The following is a 21,128-nucleotide window of genomic DNA, read 5'->3' on the forward strand; positions in this document are numbered from 1 at the left end:
GTACTCCAGGGGCGACCCGTAGGACCATCGAGCTTTGTAACGTCATCTAGCCTTTGCCAGGCCTTACAGGTTAACGACGCGTTCCGAAATTCATGTCTTCCTACTGTTTCAGATGAAAATTCTACAGATAAAGCGATGTCTATCACAATGGACTGGTAGATGCTTTTTACGCCACATGACAAGACAAGTTCTTGGTTAAGGAAAGTGTATAGATCGATTTCTATGTGATCTTTCTCACTGGGCTCATCATAATGACTGGAGAGTGTATCACGAAGAAGGGGGCTTGAAGAGAACCACGTAATATTAGGTTGTGGATGTGATATCACCGGGCACGTAACAGACACAATTAAACTGTCATTGATATAGGCACAAACCTGCGAAGCCGTAATAGATGGTGGACAAGGGAAAGATTCTTGAATAAGGTCTGTCAAAAGGCGCCCTTCGTTTATCCCTGGAGCTGCGCAGACTCCGTTTTGAAAAGTCACATGATCATCAAGGCTGAGAAGCCATCGTTGGTTACAATCACAGAGGAGTGGGTTATCGTTTGCATTCAGCGTAAGATAAAACAACGGCATGTTCCACACACTTGTAGGGACAATACCCTCACTCAGATAATGTAAATTATTACTTGTTACGTCCAAATTGGTAAGGTGCGGAAATATGCTGAGGTGTGTATTTCCATTCTTAACTCCTAATAAACCGATTTTATTACCCTTTAAAATTAATGATTCAAGTGAATGTATAGTGTCTATACCTGAACAATTGGCCAAAAAAGTAATGCGATTGTAAGATAAGTCAAGGTAACGAAGCTGACGGTAAAAATATAAGATTCGGTCACAGTCGAGGAACTTTACCATATTTCTGCTAAGGTTAAGAGAAATAGCAATCGGTGCAAAAATCGGTGGGATATTCAATAATTTGCTCAATGTGTACTCCAGGCCTGTAAGGTTCGGTGCGTGTAGATATTTGCTCACGTGTGGAAAGGAAAGTTTTGACTTCAACCCAAGTTTTTTAAGGGTGAGGGATTTCACACCTCCGCTGGCAAATAGTTGGATAAAAAGGCTGTCGGCGACGGTTACTTCCCTCAAGGAAAGATGCTTGAATAAAGGTACTACACAGTGCGTCTCTATGAATTCTCCTACGGTTCCTCCAGTAATGCTGAGGTACAACTTTGCCGCTAGGGCAGCTAAATCGCTGCAGGTGATCTCAACAGATGACGCCAGTAACAAATCTACGGACTTTGCCTGTTTGAGGAGATGAAAATTTTCAGGCGAGATTGCCCTCCTCTTTCTGCTTCCCACACACACGGATTTTAGTGGCAGTGTTTCTACGGCAGCTAGATCAATACTTACAATGGGGTTATCGCATAGGCAAAAGATCAAGAAGTTTTTGGAAAGAATATGCCAAGATTTAGCGGGATCGCTAGTAAACATGCTACCAAAAAAGATCCAGTACAGTCAATCGAGGACAGGTAAAAATTCAAATACTGAAAATGCGGGTGTTTCTTAAGATATACTTTTACTTATTTTTGGGGGTAGTCAAAAAACACCGAAGAATCGATGAAAAAAAAAGTGGGGTTGTTTGCTGAGATCAATATGTGCTAGCCGAGGTGAGGATGGGGAGTCCGTATACTGCTTCAATACGGTTAAATTCCAAAAGCAGTACTTCAAGACTAAACACCGCACCAAAACGTGTTGATATCGACAAATGTCAATTCATTTCCAAAAACATATAGTCTCCGAAGGTGCCGTGTATCTGTAAAAGGAAACCAACGCCATATATGATTTTTGGGAGAGATGAAGAACATCCAGGCTAAGGGGAAAAGTTATATCTACGTCGGTGTACGAGATTTTTGTTGTGATGTAAGTTAATAACATGCAAACTTGGAGTCTGAAATTGTCCACTTATAGATGATATTCTGTTTTTTTCTGTAGGTCTATATACTCCAGACTGGGAAGATTATCAAACTCGAGGCTTGAATTGATGTAATTTCGTTGCCTGGCAGATGGATTATTCTGAGCAGTTTTTAGTCCGGCGACAAGGGGTACGATGATAAGTTTGCAGCCAGATATCGTAAGATCTGACAACGACGGTAGTCTCGTGGACATTGTGCAGTCTTTGTACCGGCGACAAGTTCAAGGAAAAAGACTCTGAGAAAGGAATGGTTGGTAAACGAAAATCGAATTTTTCCGCACCACCATAGACAATAAGTACTTCAAGACTGTTGACGTTTTTCAGAGTTGACACTGTTTTGAAATCTCTGCTTGTCCCATCAACAGAAAGAAAATTGAGCCTTCCAAGGGCCAGGTGAGATGAAGCGAATGCTTGGTAGATACAATGATTGCAAGTTAGGAAAGCCATCGACAGAGTAGAGTTCAGTTAATCTATTTTCCTGTGAGAGATAAATATGTAATGTTGCTGGAGAAGGCATCAGAGGCAAACCCAGGAGACGCGATTATCTTGTAAATGCACCTGACGAAGGTACGGGAGTGAAAACGTTCCAGAAACTATCTCTTTAAGCCTGTTTTTGACCAAGTTTCAATCGTTTGTAGATGAAGCAGACCAGAGAAAGAGGATTTGTCAACCTTATCAACTATATTTGCTTTCAAATCTACAGAACGAATACTATTTGGAAAACTGATCTGCCGAAAAAGCGCTTGATCCGGTTAAATGAAAGGGAAAGTTGCTCAAGTTTGGGGGCATCTTCTCGTAGGTGTTTCCCAAGATCCGAAATAGCGTTTCTTGAAAAATGAGAGGGATCTTAGCGAGGTATTGTTGCTGAACACAGGAATTCCTATTAACAGGTTTTTTTGGCAAGGGATAAAACTTTGGAGCTCTCTCATATTAGTGAATATACTTGTCGGAAACATTTCTCAGAGAATTTCGGTTGAGCACGAGGAAATTTGTCGTTGCTAACTCTTCGAATAGGTCTAGAGAAAGCATTTCGGGTATATTCTCAATATCAATAAATGCTCCATAAGTGTTACCTGCAAGACATGAAGAAACACCCAGGAATGCTGAATACATTCACGCATGACACACTTCGTATCCCGGAAAAAAACATGTACATATGTCACAGATGCTCCGGTGCGCAGGTACCGATGGCAAAAGACCAGATAGCACCAACAGAGTCAGAAGAATCCTTGGAGCATAGAGCCCGCTCTCCATTCTTCTCTGGCAATGTATCAGCATTTCCACTCCTTGAAAAGTAAAGGAAAACATGGAGGAAAATCTTGTAATCAGTAGACGAAGAGAAATGAGAGCAGGCTAAATAACAGTTAATCAAAAAAAATTTCGCAAATGCAGAGTTTTCGCGTATTTTTGCTTTAAAAATATTTGCTATGTTGCCTAATACGATCTACAGGTCTTCCATATGAACGTTGCATGTGTTTTTCTTCCTATCAATCTCAATTGACGTCCAATCGAAAGAATTCACAAACCACTCGCAATTGTGACGTCGAATCCCCAAGTTTGAGGTACCCGTGCGCGACTGAGAGAACGGCGACGACTTACATCCTTCCGCACTCCAGCCCCCCCCCCCCTCCCCTAAAGAAAAAGGTCGCAGATGTCGTTTGTGTGGATCAGAGATAAGTTACGCATCATGTGACATATAGATAGGATACTCGGACTTATATCGTAACGCCTATTGAAGCTCATCATGAATTATCAAAGCTGGGTAAAGTCCTCGATAAGATTTCAAATTAAAAAAAAAAAACAGTTCACAGGATGTAACGAATCAGGACAAATATTCAATAAATGCACAAACCCTAATCAAAACGTGAGTTGGTTCCAAGTCTTCATTGAAACGTTCTTTCTTCAGACTGTCTAAAAAAAAGACATTAGCAAACGAGCGGTTGTTTTCATCAGGCCTCCTTTTCCCAGAGCAAGACACTGGGAAATCCACAGTAGACAGCCCAGAAATGATGTATTTATACAGATAATAGGCTGAGAAAATGTTGCCTGTACATCTCAAAATGAACAGTATTATATAAGTAGTCCAAATGTTATGATCATGTTTTGATGGTAGATTAAAGAACCGCATCATAGAGTGATTCATTAAGTGGAATGCTAATTAATCAGATTGTAGTTACGTAGGATTGGTAAAGGTAAATTCTCATCCTTCAGAGGGCCAATAAAGATGCGTCTTGCATTATTCGAGGGCATTCAGGGTCCGTATTATCCTTTTCTTCATTTTGTCCATGAGCTGCGTGACGAGAATTCATCCTCGTTTCGTGAAGCAGAGCAAATCAAACATGCAAAGGTATTGCTTTTGCTTAGGATCTTTCCGAGGAAAAGATTTCAATGGATTTAAAAGCTTCACGGAAATCCCAGCTCATACTTACTTTAAGGCAGAAAAAAAAAGAAACCCTGACCAATATGTGTCAGATTATTAGATAAGTGGAAGAAAATAGAAGAGGAAATAAGTCTTTCACAGAGCATCAAAAAGAATTGATTACATTCAATATATTTTACATCAAAGAATGCAGCATAATCCAGACGATTTGCCATGTTGTATGAATTAGTGCATTCTGACGCACGTACCCACACTGCAAATGACATTTCACTCATGTTCATTATTAAAGCCTGAGAAACCGTCTGAGCCTTGCAGATGGATTATGTATCTCCCACTTCCATCCTGCCCCCAAAAGAAAAATAAAAATGAATAAAGAATACAAAAGCATAATTTCAAGGCAAAGGATGTAGACAAGTGCACGTGTCGGTCTTCCGACCCGTTAATTTCACGATCAAGTGCATCCAGAAGAGAACACGAAAATAAAATAGGGGTTTCAATGTAGTCATGTGGATACGATTACAGAGGAGGAATTTGATAAATTACAGGTAAATCACGATCAACATACACACACACACACACACACACACACACACACACACACGCAAACACACACACACAAACAAGCATGATACTTTGTGGTCAAACAATAGATAGCAGTTGAGCTGAATAGTTCCCCCCACCCCCGGAATGTATTCAAGATGTACACTAACATCATTTTTTTTCCTCAATACACACATTTTTTTTAAGCGTATTACACTGAAGGGTATTAAGGTGCCGAGAAATTTTTGTATTAGATTTTATTTAGATTTAGATTTTATTCGACTCTTCCGACCCCATTCCGGGGTATGAGAGTACAACACATAAATACAAGATATGGTTATAACAATATCAAAAAATACATGTTTGTGATAAAGTACAATGATGTATATAAAATAGTCTATACCTACTAAACATATATACAGTGATATATACAAATTGGCAAGCAAGGTTAACTAATCGTATGAACCATACGACCAAACAATCGTGACATACAACTACAAAATATGTACTAGAGATCGAGTATCACTGGATGCTTAATTTTTCTACCACTACGAGTTACAATATTTTCTTTCTTGACTACAGTATACTCAACTTGTTCAGGCTTCTGCAAATTTGCAAAATATGACATGATCAGCCTCACAAATAACACTAATCTTTTAAGTTGTCCTAAATGCGAGCATGAAAATAATCTGGACATGTGTAATGAGCAAGGACGTTTAACCAAATAATGATTGCTTAAATATAACTGCCTTTCCTTTTCAAAGAAGGGGCATACGAAAACATAGTGAAATTCATCACCCGTTTCATGCCTATCACAACAAGGGCAGTGAACATCCCTTTCATCAAATGACTGTACAAATCTTCTATTATTAGCTGGCAACTGATTTGACCTACATCTAAAACGGCTCAATGAAATTCTATCCCTCTTACTCAACTGGACTAAATACCTTTCAAAGAGACTATTCGTCTTAAAAATCCTATAATTTAAACATACTCTGTTTGACCAAACATTTGCCATCAAATCCTGTTTAGACATATCACTTAATCTCAACTTCACGGTGCTCAATATCCAGTTATTACTAAATCCTTCCCCTTTTCTTAACCATACAACACCAAGACCAGCATTGTTTAAAATTTCCTCAATATGAGATATCCACTTAGATACAAAAGTCGTGTCCTGTTGACTTATTAATCTTTGGAGTGTATAAAACCTGAATGAATATTTAGCAGAAGAACCCTTTATGATCCTCAGCCAAAAGCTAACCATACGATATTTAACAGTATTAGCCAGTCGTGTTCTCCCGGTTTCTGCATATACCATACAATCTGGTGTGAATTTATTTACACATAACAACGATTTCAAGAATTTCCTATGAAAAATTTCGATTTGACTCAAATCCATAAAACCCCAAACTTCACACCCGTACAATAGTATTGGTAACACTAACTGATCAAACAGTTCGCATTGAATATCCACAGGAAGCTTGAGTTTCTGAACCTTTAGTGACATAGAAAAAAGTGCTTTCCTTGCCTGTGTCACCTGTTTAGCAATAGCCTTCTTAAAACTTCCATTGTAATTAAATTGAATACCTAAATAAACAAAATCATCCACTACATCAAGTTTGTCTTCACCAAAACTGAACAATGGAAAGTTACGTACTTTGCCTCTTGAGAAAATCAGGACTTTAGTTTTTGTAGTATTGACACTTAACTTCCAATCTATACAATATCCATGCAATGCAATGCATGTATAGAAGGAATTTTTCTGTTCTTGGCTATACAATTAAATATAATATATCTATACATATAGTTGTCATTGCAACTGATTGACAAATTGCCCTACACCGACGTAAATAAGCTCTGAATTGATCGGTGTTTTAGTAGTAGCCAAGATTAAAAAAAAATATAAAAAAAAATTATGGGCGTACGTACTCGAGCAGGATTCGAACCTACGACCTCCTGATCTCCGGACAGGCGTCATCTCCACTAGACCACCGAGCTTTCGCCCGACAACAAGTGTTGGTTCTAATCCTTATAGCATGCAGCGGGTACTGCGTAATTATTCAAATTCATGAAATTCATGAATTTGAATACATAGTTGTCCTCAATTTTTTATTTTTACAATGAAAAGAATGCATTTTGTTTTATCATGACTTATATGTGACCAACACATGACAGAACAACGACAAAACACAATTCCAGAAATCTTCCTTTGGAGGATCTTTTACTCATGGATTTCCAAGAAGTGCCATGTTCAAAATTATTCATACCTTATTTCTACTGAGTCCAATGTCTTATCTTTAGTAATCAATTGCAAAGCCCTTGTTGAACTATATCAGTAAATCTAGTCAACTGGACTTACTTGTAATTTGGAGTAGCGATGTTTCACATCCTCTCCGGGACGCTTCATCAGGCCGACTGATCTTTGGCGACAATTGGTTGTTTACTCGTAACAGGGTCGCGGAATTTCTGAAAGCGCCGAGGAATCTTCCGAACTACACAACCTAGCCGGAGCCTACAACCCGGCAGTTCGGAAGATTCCTCGGCGCGTTCCGAAATTCCCCGACACTGTTACGGGTCAACAACCAATTGCTGCCAAAGATCAGTCGGCAGCAACATTCAGAAAGACATGAAGTCTCTTATACTTGGTCAGTCACTTGAAATACATGTATAATTTGTCTTTATTTTTTTCCCTATAGTTGCAAACATCACCAGTCTGCCCATTTGAGCACGCGGTAAAGCCATCAAATCGTTCCATCAAAGACTGTGACACCGCTTTCCCGTCAGAGAATGATATCGTTACTCAAAAAACAAACAAACAAACAAACAAACAAACAAACAAAACAAAGAGCAACACATAAAAGTGGACAAGTAAAATAATCTTTATCGCGAGTCGAGCAAAAAGAAACGACATGTCAACGATTTTTCTTTTATGTGGGGACTTAACATTCTTTCATGATTATAACCATTTCTTTTTATAGACTTGTTAACCAACACTGGGCAACATACTGTCCACACAACTATTGGTTAAAATCTGCCCAACTGATGTCGGGTAATGAGTTTGCTATGTGGTTGGGCAAATTAAATTGCCCATCAGCTGTTGACCAATCAGACTTTACCCATCTTTGCAATTTCCCAACCGTTGGCTATATTTTGAGTTGGGTAATCATTTGCCCAACCAATTCTACCCAATTAGATATTGCTGACAAAGTTAATTTTGTATTGAATTATTTGATGTATGGGTGTTTACCAGAACATGTGTATGTCAAGACATTGTTCATATCTAACCTTTCATAATCCTACAGCTAGTCGTAAAGCCTATACCTACAAGTACACCTAGGCTTAGCCTACATCCTAGACCTAGTTAGTACCAGGGATATTTCATTCACATATAGGGTCATTTAGTTGTAATGCTTTAAGACATGGTAACCATGTAGATTACACTTTTACTATACAAATGTGAAAATACCTCATCAAAGGTACAAGTTGAAATCGTGAATAAGACGGCAATAATATTCAATAAATTTATGATACATTTCAGACATTTCGGAGTTTATATCGAAATCATAAAAAGCATTAAATTTAACAATGTTTATCTTTTTCACGAAGAGAATTTGAATAGCTTATGAATATTCATGAGCAAAAAAAAAGCCAGTAGAAACCAATTGAAACCAACTGGTATCAACTGGTATCAAAATTTCAATGTTTTAGTTACTGGGTTTTAATCTGGAATGAAGTGGTAAGCAAGTCCAGTCAGGTATATGGGTTTCAAATTGTGTCATCTAACTATTTGCACGCAAACCGACACACACACGCACGTACACACACACAAACACACACACACTCACACACTATACGCATAACTTACCAGTCATACCCATCCCACCAGAGCTTAAAACCGGAGGAACCACCCCGAGCCCGGGGCGACAATCCTTGACGGGGCGACAATCCGTGTCGCAACAAATTTTTTGCCATCACGGATTGTCGCCTTCGAGGTCAAAAAGTGGGAACTGCACAAGCGTCACGGATTGTCGCCAGACGACAATCCGTGACGGGGGCGACAATCCGTGCCACAACACACGGCATTCACGTTTTTTCTGAAAACGTGGGGAGGGAGTAGCTAGAGCAGGAAGTACGTCAACGCACGACACTCACACGGTTGCGCAGCGTGTAAGTACTAGGCCCGCACGCCACGCCTGGTCGTGAGAGGTTACGTGCATCGTACGTTGTGCACGTGGTAAGAGAGTTGTACGTGCTTTCAACGTACTTTCTCCGTGCGATTGCCAAGTTATCTTGCGGAGGCTATAATCACACGTGCTGGTCACGTACGTCATTCCTACTCTCTTGCATGTTGTAAGTGCGTGCAAGTGCGATGATTTTTTCCCCCGTCAGATGTTAGGGGTAGGCCTAATTATAGGACCACCTTCCGAGGTTCTTCAGATGGATAATCATACGTCCTCTCCATACGTGTACATGGCAGTTTAACCTTCTGTGTGCCATATTTATTTCATGTCCATAGATTTATATGAGGTATATATTTGACTCACTGACAGAGAAAGGGTTAACACATCAGGTATAAACACATAGTGTATACAATGACATTGTAAAACATTATTTTGGTTTAAATAGCCTAACACATTGGCACTGTATGGAGATGAGCTGAGAATAGACGTTTGTTATTTCAGATGCATATGATATGCTGTTATGAAGTCTGCCATCTTTACACCCACTTTCAGAGGTGACCAGTGGTTCATTTCAGCCATCCAGGCATATTTTGAGTTAGATTAACAGCATATTGCTGAAACGATGAATGTAGGCCTATGGTTCTACATTTTTCTCTGAGTCTGAAGGTGTCACGTTTGCAATTTATATAAGGTAATGCTGTCATCATAGTAACTTCTTCCTTGCTTAATTTCAAAATATACACATTCTCAATTTCAGCTTAACTGACAATTGTACTGACTTTATCACTGTTCTACAAAAACAATTATGACCAATGCATTTTAACCAAGCTTGTGCAACTCTTAAATGTAACACTTTTTCAGAACTCCCATAACCTGGTCACTTCATGCACTGACTACTCAGAGCTCAAGATTTCTAAATGCTTTGCTTCTTCAAGCAGCTTTTCACTGTCATTGGGATATGTATCATTCTCATATCATATATCTTTTTTAAAGAACCATGATCATTACTCATCGCCTGCCATGCAGAAAGGTCCTGTAGCATGACATTTTGGTTTGTGACACAATTCGATAGAGTTTTGAAATCTTTCATGTAATATAACAATCATTTTTCTGTGTATGCAGGGTTTTTTTATCCCAGTACGAATACCTAATTATTGCCAACATCTTGGAGACGAAAATTAATGACACTCGTACGTCGGCTCGGCATGTGTACATTGCAGAAATCAGTGCGCACAACGTGCGTTGTAAGTGCGGAGTAGGTGCTTGCTGGTACGATCTGCGTGCTCTATTGAAGAGTTGAACTCACGGAAGTGCCGAATAAGCACGGACTATCACGTGCTTATCACTTATCACGAGCACAACAAGCAAGAGCTACGTGCGTCGTCCGTCGAGCAAGTGACGGCAGGAAGACGCACGGAGTCAGTGCGTTGTACACACGTTTACTGTAGAGGGCACTTACGTTGCCCGTACTTAGGGTGAATCCGTAGCCCGAACGCAGCGAAAGTTCCTCGTGACATAAGCCCTGGTCACAACTCGCCGTGCGTGCTTTTAGTCCGTACGTTTTTGGCGGACGCCACGGCATTCACGTTTTTTTTCTGAAAACGTGGGGAGGAAGTGACATGGGCGTCACCAGGGGGGGTGCGTTGGGTGCGAACGCACCCCCCTTCAGATCCTTAAAAAAAAAAAAAAAAAATCAGTCTGCGAGCGACCTCAACGCCGGACGCTAAATAATTATTCTTTTATATTTTTTTTTAAATATTTTGCACCAGGGACACACACACACACACACACACACACACACACACACACACACACACAAAATCGTCGGCAAAAACAGTTCGCACCCCTGGTTCTGGCAGCACTGATTTTTTACATATCTATTAGTATTCTACAGTGTTTACTATTTATCGACCGTACTGTACATCCGTACGATACGGAGCACTTATACACGTTTGCATGTACGTGTGCTACTTACAAGTATGTAGGGACTATGTACGTTACTTCTGACCAATCCATATTGCCAGCCCAAGAGCGAGCCTTAGCCTCATTAAAAAAAGAAATGAAAAAAAAATGGAGGGGCAAGCATATCATTTTGCCCACCCCCCCCCCTCCATAATTCCAGAGACGAGAAGATTGTCTTATCTTTTTTTTTTTGACAGAAAAACAAAAAGTTACCACCATAAAAATATTGGAGGGGCAAGCATATTTTAATTTTGCCCCCCCCCATAATTGATAATTCCCGAAATGAGAAGATTTTCTTGCTTTTGAAAGAAAACAAAAATGTTGCCCCCATTAAAATATTGGAGGGCAAGCGCACCATTTACCCCACCCCACATAATCATAATTCCCGCGATGAAAAGATTGTCTTGCTTTTTTGTTAGAATTCAAGAAATCTGTCCAATCATTTCACCCAAAAGCAGTGGGGTAACTACGGAGGGGGTGCGCCCCCTCCCAATCCGCTGGTAAAAAAAAAAGAAGACTTACCGAAATAGTAGTTCAAGTGTTAGTAAACTGCTTTTGAATGAATTTCCAAAATTTCCAAAGCGAAAAAAAAAAATATAGCTTCAAACGGCAGTTTTTGGACAGTAAAATGTCAAAATTTTAAAGCTCGCTCGCTCCTCTCGCTCGCATTTAGTCGTAATGTCATTTTCCTGAAGTTGCTGCCAGTAATTGCCGGCAGATGCGCCTGGTGCGCCCCCCCCCCCTTGATTTCCAAAGCGAAAAAATATAGCTACAAACGGCAGTTTGGGGACTGTAAAATGTCAAAATTTTCAAGCTCGCTCGCTCCGTTCCCTTGCATTTAATCTTTATGCCATTCTTCTGATGTTGCTGCCAGTAATTGCCTGCAGTTGCGCCCGGTGCGCCTCCCCCCTTAATTTCCAAAGCGAAAAAATATGGCTAAGAACGGCAGTTTTGGGACTGTAAATTTAATGTAAAATTTTCAAGCTCGCTCTCTTCGCTCGCTCGCATTTAATCGTTATGCAATTCACCTGATGTTGCTGCCAGTAATTGCCAGCAGTTCCGCCTGGTGCCCCTCCCCCCTTAATTTCCAAAGCGAAAAAATATGGCTAAGAACGGCAGTTTTTGGACTGTAAAATGTAAAATTTTCAAGCTCGCTCTCTTCGCTCGCTCGCATTTAATCGTTATGCAATTCACCTGATGTTGCTGCCAGTAATCGCCAGCAGTTCCGCCCGGTGCCCCTCCCCCCTTAATTTCCAAAGCGAAAAAATATGGCTAAGAACAGCAATTTTTGGACTGTAAAATGTAAAATTTACAAGCTCGCTCGTTCCGCTCGCTCGAATGTAATCATTATGCTCTCCTGATATTGCTGCCAGTATTTGCCCGCAGTTGCGCCCGATGCGCCATCTTAAATTCTAAAGCGAAGAAACATAGCTACAAACGGCAGTTTGTTTTTTTACTGTAAAATGTCAATATTTTCAAGCTCGCTCGCTCGCTCGCTCGCATTTAATTGTTACGCAATTCTCCTGATGTTGCTGCCAGTAATTGCTGGCAGTTGCGTCCGGTGCGCCCCCCCCCCCCCCCCTCCTTTATTTCCAAAGCGAAAAGATATGGCCCCAAATGGCAGTTTTGGGACTGTAAAATGTCAAAATTTTCAAGCTTGCTCGCTCGCTCGCTCGCATTTGATTGTTATGCCATTCACCTGATGTTGCTGCCAGTAATTGCCGGCAGTTGCGCCCGGTGCCCCCCCCCCTTAATTTCCAAACAAAACAAAAAAAAATATGGCTACAAACGGCAGTTTTGTGACTGTAAAATGTCAAATTTTTCAAGCTCGCTTGCTCGCTCGCTCCCATTTAATTGTTGTGCAATTCTCCTGATGTTGCTGCCAGTAATTACCGGCAGTTGCGCCCGTTGCACCCCCACCCCTCCTTTATTTCCAAAGCGAAAAAATATGGCTCCAAATGGCAGTTTTTGGACTGTAAAATGTCAAAATTTTCAAGCTCGCTCGCTCGCTCGCTCGCATTTAATTGTTATGCCATTCACCTGATGTTGCTGCCAGTAATTGCCAGCAGTTGCGCTCGGTGCGCCCCCTTTAATTTCCAAAGCAAAAAGATATGGCTACAAACGGCAGTTTTGGGACTGTAAAATGTCAAAATTTTCAAGCTCGCTCGCTCGCTCGCTCACATTTAATTTTTATGCAATTCTCCTGATGTTGCTGCCAGTAATTACCGGCAGTTGCGCCCGTTGCGCCCCCCATCCGTCCTTTATTTCCAAAGCGAAAAAATATGGCTCCAAATGGCAGTTTTTGGACTGTAAAATGTCAAAATTTCCAAGCTCGCTCTCTTCGCTCGCACGCCTTTAATTATCATGCCATTCACCTGATGTTGCTGCCAGTAATTGCCAGCAGTTGCGCCCGGTGCGTCCCCCCTTAATTTACAAAGCAAAAAAATATGGCTGCAAACGGCAGTTTTCGGACTGTAAAATGTCAAAATTTTCAAGCTCGCTAGCTCCGCTCGCTCGCATGTAGTCGTTATGCCATTCTCCTGATATCGCTGCCAGTAATTTGTCGTTTCACACCGTCATTCCATAATCCATTTATAGGGGTTACAACCCCCTCCGGCATTTCCACACCCTTGCTCGCTCCCTCGCATACTAACCCCCCCCCCCCCCGTATCCGGGCACTTACCCCCTGGGCAACTACCCTCCGGATAACTACCACCCGGATAATTACCCCCCAGGTCTATTCCCCCTTAGGGCAACTACCCCCCGGACAATAACCCTCCTAGGGTAATCACCCTCCAGGGCCATAACCCCCTAGGACAACTACCACCCGGTCATCTACCCTCCTAGGGCAACTACCCCCAAGGGCAATTACCCCTAGGACATCTACCCCCTGGATATCTACCCCCTGGGTAACTACCCCCTGGATGACTACCCCCCGGATAACTACCCCCCAGATAACTACCACCCGGATAACTACCCCCTGGATAACTACCCCCCGGATAACTACCCCCTGGATAACTACCCCCCGGAGAACTACCCCCTGGGTAACTACCCCCCGGATAACTACCCCTTGGATAACTACCCCCAGGATAACTACCACCCGGTAATTACTCCCCGGATAACTACCCCCAGGATAACTACCACCCGGATTATTACCCCCCCCCCGCCCCCTCCTGATACTTACCTACTGGACAACCCTCCCTCCCCGCCCCCCGAAAGTTACCACCCGTTGTAATTTTTCCATAAGTTCATAACACCATTTCAGAAGATGCACCTTTCTCTTACACTGTCATCATTTGTGACCCTGCACCTCAAAACAAACAATAAGTCGCCAGATATGAATTTTTATAGTTAAGACCATATTCTGAAAGAGCAGACTTTAAGCTTTAAAATGATGTATAACTCAAATCAAATGGACTCTCCTAACCTATCTAAATATTGGAAAGAAAGCACAAACTCAGGAAAAGTGGGAACTGAGAAAAGAGGCTCTAAAGTACAGTGTCTATTCAAGCGCTTAATCTTTACCAAACCGTGCTGGCTGTGCGATGAATGGGACAAAAAACAGGAAGTAAACCACCAGATTTACAACAATGAAGGGATTATCAGATTAAACTGAAATTAAGCATGCCTCATTAACACATTCTGTCCATAATTAATGCCAATTTTCAAAGCAGTATAGCACTATCCTTTCAAAAGTTATTAGAGTTGAAAGTGAAGAGTGTGGACAAGGTTTTTCAGAAATGAAAAAGGGATTCTAAAGACACGCCTAATCACACTATTCTGCCAAAAATGTTAGAGATATACTGCTAAGAAAACACACTTTCCTGCCCGTTTTATGATACCAAATTTTAGCATAATGTAAAAGAAGACCCGCTCCTTTAGAAAATATGAAAAAGTCAAGTTCGGCTAGGTTGACCCATTTCACTTATTTTCAGTCCTCACGCAAAATCAGTGTGTGCGACTTTATGTTCGTTTTGAGGTGCACGGTCACATTTACTCTTTTGGCTTGTCACTTTCTACCGTTATAACACATTAGACGATAAACATAAGAAAAGGAGAGTTGATTTCACTGCAATTCATATTCCGTTAACATTAGCGAGGGACCCTTCGATATAAAGCCATAATTTCTGATAGGATCCGGGCACGGTTTAATGAAAGTTATCAGTCCTGACAAGCTGTCAGTTCCACACAACTACCAATCGTTGGAGGTCGATCAAAGCAGGTCCATGGTAACAAGTCAGTGACTCGAGCTTATCAATCAAGCAGAACCCATGGTTTTATTGAAATTATTAGAGACTAACAAGATGTCATAACTGGCAACTTTTATCAAACGGTGCCCTAATCTGTCATAAGAGTAAAATTACAGCTTGTTTTACATACAAGTAGAATTGTGCTAGTTTTCAAATTAAATGTTCTCGACACCAAAAGAGGAAATCCAGTTCAAATATAAGTTAGTCTCATTAGAAAGAGTAAAATATTACGAGTTTAACGGTATTTCTTTTTTTTTTTTTACAAAACACCCCTAGTTGTTAACGAAGTCTTTTGTCCTGCATCCTCTTTTTGAATAGATCTATAGAGAGTTGTAGTTGACAGAATCCTGTTCACATTATAGGGCTGGTCTGTTTTATCCCGGCCATTTCAAGTGTATTTTTTTTTTTCACAAAAACTTGAATCCTTCTTGGAATAACATGCTCTTTAATGTTTCGTAAGGAGTTTCTAATTATCTCACCCAAAAGATGTTTAAAACCTGAAGTTAGGTCTCGACCAAAACCAGATGATATGAATTTTTTTTTTCAATTCAAATAGCAAACGTTGTTCGAAAATAACAATGAGAGACGTACTTTTCTGGGGGAGAGTTATTGTAAGAGGGGTGATTGTTTGGAGCCTAATTTTAATAAGGAGTACTTGTCAAGGGAGGTAATGCTCTGCGGTGATCATACCAAGGAGGTGACAATCTCTTCCCACATCCTTGATATACTAGTTGTTAATGCCCAATAATGCAGTAGGGTAATTCTGAAATGAGCGTTAACGGTATAACACTAAAATAGTTACAAAATTGATGAAACAATACAAAGAAAGCACATTAAGACAGAGACGAAGTACACAAATAATGATACAGTGCACTCCGGTTACAACGAACACGGTTATAACGAAATTTCGTTATAACGAAGCAAAACTTCTGGTCCCAAAATTATCGCCATTAAAGTTTATGGTACAAACTTCGCTTATAACGAAGACGGTTATAACAAAATTTTCGTTATCACGAAGTCTTTTCTGAGCGCCACTGACAAAGAAAAACAAAAGAAATGTGCTCCGTTATAACGAAATGCGGACTGCATTCGAAAATGCATAGCGGAACAAGCATTTTTAAAGCGTCTCTGCATGAGCGAACGCATCATTGAATGTTCACTCCCGTGTATCACGCACAGTTTCCGAGGGGAACTTGCGTTATTGTAATACAATAATCTGAATTCAGATAAGGTTTGTTTCATTGTTCCGAAGTCCTTTAATACAAAACACACAGATTCTGATACAACTAAATGTCCGTTAGTTCGGAAATGAAAGAGGGTTTGTTATTAAGCACATTTTGGCGTTATTCCAAAGGTTCGTTAATCCGATAATAAAATATGGTCCTTATTTTTATTCTTATACGGTTCGTTAGTCCGAAAATGACAGGAATTCAAAACGTTCGTTAATCGGAACATTACAAAAAGTATCGTTAATCCATGGTGGAAAAAGGAGAGTACACTAACAAAGCTTAAGAATTGCAATTCCTATAATCGTCTTAAGATAAATAAATCTTCGAAATAACAAACCTTTCTCATTTTTTTTCATTAACAAAATTTCTTCGGAATAACGAACCTTATTTCATTTTCGGATGAAAAAGCCTTCGGAACAACGGACTTTCTGAATAGTGAACCTTTCTCTTTTTTGATTTATAAACCTTCAGAATGACGAACCTCATTTCATTTTCAGATCAACGAACCTTCGGAAAATGAACAATATATTATTTTGATCTATAATTATGAACTCTCGGAATAATAATTCTGCGGAAATGCGAACCTTCATATAAACAAACCATCGGAATCCCGGGGATGGCGAAACTTCGGAATAAGGAGCCTTCGGAGTAACGTACTTTAGTAAGAAAAAAAACTTTGGAATAGCGAACTGTAACCAAATCGTACACCGTCATTTCTACACATGTGTGACAACACAAACAACTTTATGCTCTTTTTAAAATGTATAATATTTAAACGAAAATAAAAAGGTAATCTCCCATTTCACATAGCTTTCCAGCGTATTATGAGGATTCAACAAATAGAATTTTTTATGCGTGGTTTCCTTTTTTCGTTATACATTGCATATTACATTTGTTCGGTTATAACGAAATTTCGTTAAAACGAAAAAAAAACAAAAACTGCCGGTCCTGAGCATTTCGTTTTAACGGGCGTGCACTGCACACGAACACACACGAAATAAATCCCTTGTAATGAGAGAAAGAGGAAAGGTGAGTTATGAATGACAGGAATAGACTATTTTCGCGGTGGACAGAGAAAAGCGAGAGGGAAGAGGAAGATGATGGGTCAAAACCAGGGCACGTGAGGCATGAGATATAAGCGCCTCAAAATAAAGAAGTGTTACATGGAGTTGTGGTAAACGATAGACGATTGTGGTTAAAAAAATATTGTAAAAAATTTAACTCACTCTGAAGTGTAACATTGTGTTATGAGTGGTTCACAATCTACAAGCTTTGCTTTTTGTGGACCTCTCTATTCTTTCTTCCTTTTTTTTCAACTGAAGCATGACTTTGTATTATTTTTTTTGCCAGTATGCGCTCCTATGTTTATTGATACCATTTATTAATTAAGACAAATGTTCTTTGTTTATGATGTAAAACCTGATCTATCTTGTGTAATGTTTTTGTTGAAAAAGAAAAAAAGAAGAAGAATGAAAATAAATGAATTGAATTGAATTGAAAACATTTCTTCAAAATGTCTTTAGGTCAATGGTAAAGGCATTCAAATTTAAAACTTTTTTTTATACTATACTACCAAGAGAAATCCAAAATTTCGGAACAGTAAAAGAAAATACAGATTTAGCGAAAATAGTTTTGGTTAAAGGCATTGACATTTACTGGATTACCGGGTATGATATGAAGGGACAGCTTCGTTTTTTATGAACATAGAGGCAAAATACAGAGGGAGAAATTAAGCTTGTACATAAATCGTCCTAAATGCAAACGATACAAATCGTAAATCCTTAAGATGTTGTTTTCATAAGATGATGTATCACTATGGCATCTCCGTGATTCCTGGCAAATAATACAAAGAACTTCGTTTCCTGTAGTAATGATATTCTTTTAATTAAAAGTAAGATGGGGGGGGGGGGGGGTGGGGGCAATGACCCGGGAGGTAGTTACCCAGGGGGTAATTGGCGTGGTGCACTGTCCTGGGGGTAATTTTCCTCTTGATAGTTATAGGGGAGGGGGAGTTGTAGGCCTACTTATCCGGGGTAATCATCCATGGGAAGTTATCGGAGGGGGTAGTTATCGGGTGGAAGTTATCTGGGGTCTAGTTTTCGGAGGAGGGGGTAATTAACCTGGGGATAATTATCCTGGTGGTAATTATCGGGGGGGGGGGGGTAGTTATCCGGGGGGTGATTATCCGGGGGGTAATTATCCGGGGGGTAATTATCCGAGGGGTAATTATCCGGGGGGTAATTATCCGGGGGGTAGTTATCCGAGGGGTAGTTCTCCTGGGGGTAGTTACCCAGGGGGGAGTTCTCCTGGGGGTAGTTACCCAGGGGGTAGTTTTCCGGGGGGTAGTTATCCAGGGGGTAGTTTTCCGGGGGGTAATTATCCAGGGGGTAGTTATCCGCGGGGGTAGTTATCCAGGGGTAGTTATCCGAGGGGTAGTTTTCCAGGGGGTAGTTTTCCTAAGGGGGAATTGCCCTGGGGGGTGATTGCCCTAGGAGGGTAGTTGTCCGGGGGGTAGTTGTCCTAGGGGGTAATTACCCTGGAGGGTAATTGCCCTTGGAGGGTAGTTGTCCGGGGGGTAGTTGCCCTAGGGGGGAATTGTCCTGGGGGGTAATTATCCGGGTGGTAGTTATCCGGAGGGTGGTTTTCCAGGGGGTACTGTTCCTAGACCCCCCCCCCCACCTCACCCACCCCCACCCCCACCCCCACCCACCCCAAAGATGAAATCCTAGCTACGCCGGCGCCCTTTCCAGGCTTGGTTTCCCTCAAAAACAGTAAAAGTCTAGGGATTGAGAGCTTCCTATATTCCAAATGTCTGTCCAAAAAATCTCGTAAACATTAAGTGTCAAAACGCACCCCCCTTGAAAAAAAGCTGGTGACGCCCCTGAGTGACTAGAGCAGGGAGGAAGTACGTCAACACACGACACTCTCACGGTTGCGCAGGGTATAAGTACTAGGCCCGCACGCCACGCCTAGCCGTGAGAGGTTACGTGCATCGTACGTTGTGCACGTGGTAAGTGAGTTGTACGTGCTTACAACGTACAATCTCCGTGCAATTGCCACGTTATCTTGCGGAGGCTGTAATTACACGTGCTGCTCAAGTGCGGTATCCCTACTCTCTCGCATGTTGTAAGTGCGTGCAAGTGCGATGATTTTTTTTCCCCGTCAGATGTTGGGGGTAGGCCTATAGGACCACCTTCCGAGATTCTTCTGATGTATAATCATATGTCTTCTCCATACGTGTACATGGCATTTGCTGTGTACCATATTTATTTCATGTCCATTATATATGTGAAATGTGTGAATATATGACTCAATGACAGAGAAAGAGTTAATACATCTGGACCTTATTTCATAAAAAGTTGATATGATAGCAACTCTTACTGGAATGACAATTGTCATAGTAATGACAAGAATCTAGCTTCCTGATTGGCTGTTGCTGTTGGAAGTTGCCATTCCAGCAAGAGTTGCCATCCTAACTTATTTTATGAAATGGGGCCCATCAGGTACACGTATAAATAAATATATCATCGTGTATACAATGACATTGTAAAACATTATTTTGGTTTAAATAGCCTAACACGTTGGCACTGGACATGAGCTGAGAATATACGTTTGTTATTTCAGATGCATATGATTTGCTGTTATGAAGTCTGCCATCTTCATACGTAGTGTCAGAGGTGTCCAGTAGTTCATTTCAGCCATCCAGGTATATTTTAAACTAGATTAACAGCATATTGCTGGAACAATGAATGTAGGCCTATGGGTTTTTTTTTTTCATTTTCTCTGAGTCTGAAGGTGTGATGACTGCAATCTATATAAGGTAATGCTGTCATAGTAATTTCTTCCTTGCTTAATTTCAAAATATACACATTCTCAATTTCAGCTTAGCTGAAATTGTACTGAGTTTATCACTGCTCTACAAAAACAATGATGACCAATGCATATTAGCCAAGCTTGTGCAACTCTTGAATGTAACAATTTTTCAGAACTCCAAAAACCTGGTCACTTCATACACTGACTACTCAGAGATCAAGATTTCTCTTCTTCAAGCAGTTTTTGACTGTCTCTTATGTTCTGCAAAATATTATATATATATATATATATATATATATATATATATATATATATATATATATATATATAACCATAATCATTACTCATCGCCTGCCAGGCCTGAGAAAGGTTCTATAGCATGACATTTTTGTTTGTAATGACAATTCGATAGAGTTTTGAAAGCTCTTTCATGTAATATACTACAATCATTTTTCTGTGTATACGATTTTTTTTTCGAGGCAACAATCTTTATAGGGCATTTCTGCCCCCTGGGAGAAGTAGAACAGTACGAATACCTAATTGCCAACATTTTGGAGACGAAAATATCTATGACACTCGTCCGTCGGCTGGGCTTGCAGAAATCAGTGCGCACAACTTGCGTTGTTAAGTGCGGAGCATGTGCTTACTCGGTACGATCTGCGTGCTCTGTTGAAGAGTTGAAATCACGAAGTGCTGAATAAGTACTATGTGGTGATCATGATCGGAGCCCTCTACATTCATTGTATTACAATTATTCTTTTACACTGTATTACACTCAGTATCGTAATGGAGGGCCGGCTCTGATCAGGCTGGAAGTGGTGCGCCCTCAGTGGCGGGGCGCGGCTCACGATATTGC

At 40.6% G+C, this 21,128-nt stretch overlaps 1 protein-coding gene across 1 annotated transcript; it reads right to left on the minus strand.

The window, feature by feature from the left end:
* Window positions 1-5,342: 5,342 nt before the first annotated feature.
* Window positions 5,343-7,957, minus strand: LOC139731976 (uncharacterized). Its single transcript, XM_071642850.1, has 2 exons — window positions 7,954-7,957; window positions 5,343-6,553 (listed from the first exon to the last, which is right to left on the minus strand). Exons 1-2 carry the CDS (start codon window positions 7,955-7,957, stop codon window positions 5,343-5,345), a joined length of 1,215 nt encoding a protein of 404 aa, XP_071498951.1.
* Between the last annotated feature and the right edge of the window lie 13,171 nt (window positions 7,958-21,128).

The sequence above is a fragment of the Diadema antillarum genome, unplaced genomic scaffold (assembly GCF_040938485.1).
Source record: "Diadema antillarum isolate AM-2024a unplaced genomic scaffold, OU_Dant_1.0 seq00000392_RagTag, whole genome shotgun sequence".
Taxonomy (NCBI): Eukaryota; Metazoa; Echinodermata; class Echinoidea; order Diadematoida; family Diadematidae; genus Diadema; species Diadema antillarum.